The sequence below is a fragment of the Phyllobates terribilis genome, unplaced genomic scaffold (genome assembly GCF_046119375.1).
Source record: "Phyllobates terribilis strain yellow unplaced genomic scaffold, ASM4611937v1 Scaffold_7__3_contigs__length_470593459, whole genome shotgun sequence".
NCBI classification, from domain to species: Eukaryota; Metazoa; Chordata; class Amphibia; order Anura; family Dendrobatidae; genus Phyllobates; species Phyllobates terribilis.
Window position 1 is genome coordinate 95,784,962 of NW_027362767.1, and position 6,000 is coordinate 95,790,961.

Sequence of the window (6,000 nt, forward strand, 5' to 3'; positions counted from 1 at the left end):
AGAGTGTGCAAAGCAGTCATCAAAGCAAAAGGTGGCTACTTTGAAGAACCTAGAATATAAGACATATTTTCAGTTGTTTCACACTTTGTTGTTAAGTATATAATTCCACACGTGTTAATTCATAGTTTTGATGCCTTCAGTGTGAATGTACAATTTTCAAAGTCATGAAAATACAGAAAAATCTTTAAATGAGAAGGTGTGTCCAAACTTTCGGTCTGTACTGTATATATATATATTGCAGCGCATTTGGGGGCACAGCAGGCGCAGTCTAGCCCCTATATCTTATATATAGATTGCAGCACATTTGGGGGCACAGCAGGCGCAGTCTAGCCCCTATATCTTATATATAGATTGCAGCACATTTGGGGACACAGCAGGCGCAGTCTAGCCCCTATATCTCATATATATATATTGCAGCACATTTGGGGGCACAGCAGGCGCAGTCTGGCCCCTATATCTTATATATAGATTGCAGAATATTTGGGGGCACAGCAGGCGCAGTCTAGCCCCTATATCTTATATATAGATTGCAGCACATTTGGGGGCACAGCAGGCGCAGTCTAGCCCCTATATCTTATATATAGATTGCAGCACATTTGGGGGCACAGCAGGCGCAGTCTAGCCCCTATATCTTATATATAGATTGCAGCACATTTGGGGGCACAGCAGGCGGTCTGGCCCCTATATCTTATATATAGATTGCAGCACATTTGGGGGCACAGCAGGCGCAGTCTAGCCCCTATATCTTATATATAGATTGCAGCACATTTGGGGGCACAGCAGGCGCAGTCTAGCCCCTATATCTTATATATAGATTGCAGCACATTTGGGGGCACAGCAGGCGCAGTCTAGCCCCTATATCTTATATATAGATTGCAGCACATTTGGGGGCACAGCAGGCGCAGTCTAGCCCCTATATCTTATATATAGATTGCAGCACATTTGGGGACACAGCAGGCGCAGTCTAGCCCCTATATCTCATATATATATATATTGCAGCACATTTGGGGGCACAGCAGGCGCAGTCTGGCCCCTATATCTTATATATAGATTGCAGAATATTTGGGGGCACAGCAGGCGCAGTCTAGCCCCTATATCTTATATATAGATTGCAGCACATTTGGGGGCACAGCAGGCGCAGTCTAGCCCCTATATCTTATATATAGATTGCAGCACATTTGGGGGCACAGCAGGCGCAGTCTAGCCCCTATATCTTATATATAGATTGCAGCACATTTGGGGGCACAGCAGGCGGTCTGGCCCCTATATCTTATATATAGATTGCAGCACATTTGGGGGCACAGCAGGCGCAGTCTAGCCCCTATATCTTATATATAGATTGCAGCACATTTGGGGGCACAGCAGGCGCAGTCTAGCCCCTATATCTTATATATAGATTGCAGCACATTTGGGGGCACAGCAGGCGCAGTCTAGCCCCTATATCTTATATATAGATTGCAGCACATTTGGGGACACAGCAGGCGCAGTCTAGCCCCTATATCTCATATATATATATTGCAGCACATTTGGGGGCACAGCAGGCGCAGTCTGGCCCCTATATCTTATATATAGATTGCAGAATATTTGGGGGCACAGCAGGCGCAGTCTAGCCCCTATATCTTATATATAGATTGCAGCACATTTGGGGGCACAGCAGGCGCAGTCTAGCCCCTATATCTTATATATAGATTGCAGCACATTTGGGGGCACAGCAGGCGCAGTCTAGCCCCTATATCTTATATATAGATTGCAGCACATTTGGGGGCACAGCAGGCGCAGTCTAGCCCCTATATCTTATATATATATTACAGCACATGTGGGGGCACAGCAGGCGCAGTCTAGCCCCTATATCTTATATATATATTACAGCACATGTGGGGGCACAGCAGTTTGCCACTATAACCATGTGTGGAGGGGCAGCCATGTGTGGAGGGGCAGCCATGGGCTCCTCCGCCTGCTGCACACATGTACACTCACCCCAGAGCCTCCAATGTATCCAGTAAATCCGCCTCCATCAGGTCAAGCTGCTACAGACACAGTGCACACTGTACTCAGCACCGGCTGCTGTGAGGGCCGCTTTTACAGTGGTTTCCGGTGCAGCTATAAAACCGGCCCGTGCAGCAGCACGACTTCCGGTGTGCGGCGCCCGTGTATAGGATGGAGCGGTGGAGCGGGTACCGGGCGGTCCTGCTTGCTGTGGACGTGTTTGGCGGCTGAAATGCCGGCGGACATTTCGCAGTAGTTACCAGGGAGTAAGATCTTCCCGTAGTCATGTAGGTGGCCGGGAATCTCCAGCGTCCGAGAAGAGTCACGTGACTGATAGACCGGCGGGAAAGTGCACAGAATGGGGCCTGCAGACTCCTGCGACTGTGGCGGAGGGGGCTACAACGGAGGGACGCGAGGCAGGTCCTGTGGGGTTCTGGTGTTGAGATGGGAGAGTCCTCTGGAGGTGTCCACTGGGTGACCAGACAGTGGGGAAAATAAGTATTTGATACACAGCTGATTTCGCAAGTTTTCCCACCAGCAAAGAATAGAGAAGTCTGTAATTTTTATCTTAGGTCACTTCACCTGTGAGAGACAGAATCTAAAAAAACAAACTCCAGAAAATCACATTGTATGATTTTTACATAATTAATTTGCATTTTATTGCATGAAATAAGTATTTGATCACGGACCAACCAGCAAGAATTCAGTCTCTCATAGTTGAAGTGTACCTACAGGCAGGGCCGGCTCCAGGTTTTCGTGGGCCCCGGGCCAAAGAGTCTCAGTGGCCCCTTTAACATATACCACGATTCATGATGCAGAGATACCGCAGCAAAATATATATATATTAGTACAAGGCCAAAGATTTCACTTCTTACATTACATGAGCGATATCTATTAGTGATGAGCGAGTATGTTTTGTTAACCCTTTCGCCGAGTACGCTCGGGCCGAGCTCCGAGTATTTACAGCTGCTCGGTGATATGGTTGAATCGCTCCCGTGTGCATGATTTGCAACTGACAGCTTTATTACATGTGAGGAATGTCTGCTTCTTACACATGCCTCACAAGTAATAAAGCTGTCTAACAGTTGCAAATCATGCACACGGGAGCGATTCAACCATATCACCGAGCAGCTGTAAATACTCGGAGCTCGGCCTGAGCATACTCGGCGAAAGGGTTAACAAAACCTATACTTATAGTAACCTATAGTTTACCTATAGTAAATTGCACAATAGCTCAGAAACCAACGAATCCTCACAGCCCCATAAAATGCTCCATACAGAATACTGCACCCTCACATAATGCCCCATGCAGGATACCACCCTCCCCCCATATAATGCCCCATGCAGGATGCCACCCGCCCCCCATATAATGGCTCATGCAGGATGTCACCGCCCCCATATAATACCCCATGCAGGATGTCACCTCTCCCCCCCCCCATATAATGTTCCATGCAGGGTGTTGTCACCCCCCCCCCCATATAATGCCCCATGCAGGATGTCACCCCCCCATATAATGCCCCATGCAGGATGTCACCCCCCCCCCCCCATGTAATGCCCCATGCAGGATGCCATCTCCCCCAATATAATGCCCCATGCCTCCATACATAAAAAAAAAATCAAATACCTCACTTCTCCTTACCTGCTGCCGCTGCTCTGGACTCCTCAGCGTCTCCGGCGTCTTCCCGCTCTGTGCTCTGACTGCTCAGGAGAGGGTGCAGTGGAAAGACTTCACAGTTCAGCAGCCGCGGAAGATACTGGACCTGCTGTGGAGGCATGGGGAAAGGTAAGTATTGAGCCGGCTGCCGGGGCCCCAAGCAAGTGGGGGGGAGCTGGCACCGCGCTCGTCCGCTCACGGATCCCATAGCGCGCCGGGGAGTCCGACAGTGAGCGGGCCCCCCGCCTGATCAGGGCCCGGGTGCTGACGCCGGGCCTGCCTACAGGGCCGCCATTAGGGCATTACTGCCCTTACTGCTGTATGGGGCCCAGTGAGCAGCAGTACAGAGGGTGGACCCGGGCCCAGTCAAGGCCCCCCTCTTGTGCTTCTGCTCACGGGGCCCCATGCTGTAACAAAGTGCGGGGCGTAGCGTACACCTCGGCACTGAGTGCATTACTGGAGCTCCGCAGCTCCCTCACACTTCTGACTTCTGGTCAGGTGACATCACGTACGTGCTGTCACCTGACCAGCAGTCAGGAGAACCTGGCGGCGTGCCTCTCCTCTGTGCAGGGACCCCAGGAGCATTCACAGCATTCAGGACTGAACGGACGTGCATCAACTCCAAAGAAGTCCTGCCTCCCCTTCAGTGACGCGCTGGTGAAGGCGTGTATGCGATGACTTATTGCGTACGCGCCTGCAGAGAGCGCCAGGATACCAGTACAGCTGTAGGGATCTTATGAGAGACAAGTATGACAACTTTATTGGGGAGAGAAGAATTGGGAGTGGGGGGGGGGGGGGTGAGCACATGGAGAATTGGGAGTGTGTTGGGGGGCGGTGAGCACATGGAGAATTGGGAGTGTGGGGGGGATGAGCACATGGAGAATTGGGAGTGTGGGGGGGGTGAGCACATGGAGAATTGGGAGTGGGGGGATGAGCACATGGAGAATTGGCGATGGTGGGGGGTGAGCACATGGAGAATTGGGAGTGGGGGGGCAAGCACATGGAGAATTGGGAGTGGGGGGGGCAAGCACATGGAGAATTGGGAGTGGGGGGGGCAAGCACATGGAGAATTGGGAGTGGGGGGGCAAGCACATGGAGAATTTATGAGTGGGGGGGTGAGCACATGGAGAATTGGGAGTGGGGGGGGTGAGCACATGGAGAATTGGGAGTGGGGGGGGTGAGCACATGGAGAATTGGGAGTGGGGGGGGTGAGCACATGGAGAATTGGGAGTGGGGGGGCGAGCACATGGAGAATTGGGAGTGTGGGGGGGGTGAGCACATGGAGAATTGGCGATGGTGGGGGGTGAGCACATGGAGAATTGGGAGTGGGGGGATGAGCACATGGAGAATTGGCGATGGTGGGGGGTGAGCACATGGAGAATTGGCGATGGTGGGGGGTGAGCACATGGAGAATTGGGAGTGGGGGGGGTGAGCACATGGAGAATTGGGAGTGGGGGGCGAGCACATGGAGAATTGGGAGTGGGGGGGCGAGCACATGGAGAATTGGCAGTGGGGGGCGAGCACATGGAGAATTGGCAGTGGTGGGGGGCGAGCACATGGAGAATTGGCAGTGGTGGGGGCGAGCACATGGAGAATTGGCAGTGGTGGGGGCGAGCACATGGAGAATTGGCAGTGGTGGGGGCGAGCACATGGAGAATTGGCAGTGGTGGGGGGCGAGCACATGGAGAATTGGCAGTGGTGGGGGGCGAGCACATGGAGAATTGGCAGTGGTGGGGGGCGAGCACATGGAGAATTGGCAGTGGTGGGGGGCGAGCACATGGAGAATTGGCAGTGGTGGGGGGCGAGCACATGGAGAATTGGCAGTGGTGGGGGGCGAGCACATGGAGAATTGGCAGTGGTGGGGGGCGAGCACATGGAGAATTGGCAGTGGTGGGGGGCGAGCACATGGAGAATTGGCAGTGGTGGGGGGCGAGCACATGGAGAATTGGCAGTGGTGGGGGGCGAGCACATGGAGAATTGGGAATGGGGGGGGCGAGCACATGGAGAATTGGGAGTGGGGGGCGAGCACATGGAGAATTGGGGGGGTGATCACATAGAGAATTGGGAGTGGGGGGGGTGAGCACATGGAGAATTGGGGGTGGGGAAAGCACGGACATGACACAATGATCGGAGGAGCAGGAGGTACAGAGTAGGGGGCGTGGAGGATGCAGGAGTGTGACTGGTAAATTGGGGGATAGAGTACAGGTTCTACTTAATTTATATATTAGGTGGGGAAGTGGCTATTTACAGTTAGTGGGGACACAGTGGTGGATTACAATTTATATTTGGAATGGTGGGTTGCATGATGACTAATTATATATTAATGGTGGGTGCACGTCTGTATTCAGCTATGTAGTGTA

The 6,000-nt window shown here is 52.4% G+C and overlaps 1 protein-coding gene across 1 annotated transcript in view; it reads right to left on the bottom strand.

Moving 5' to 3' along the window:
- Positions 1-2,134, bottom strand: part of FAM98B (family with sequence similarity 98 member B) — a 32,033-nt gene extending 29,899 nt beyond the window's left edge. The window contains exon 1 of the mRNA XM_073639018.1: positions 1,978-2,134. Coding sequence (XP_073495119.1) covers positions 1,978-2,015 — 38 coding nt within the window. The 5' untranslated portion in view covers positions 2,016-2,134. The remainder of the gene's footprint in view (positions 1-1,977) is intronic.
- Between the last annotated feature and the right edge of the window lie 3,866 nt (positions 2,135-6,000).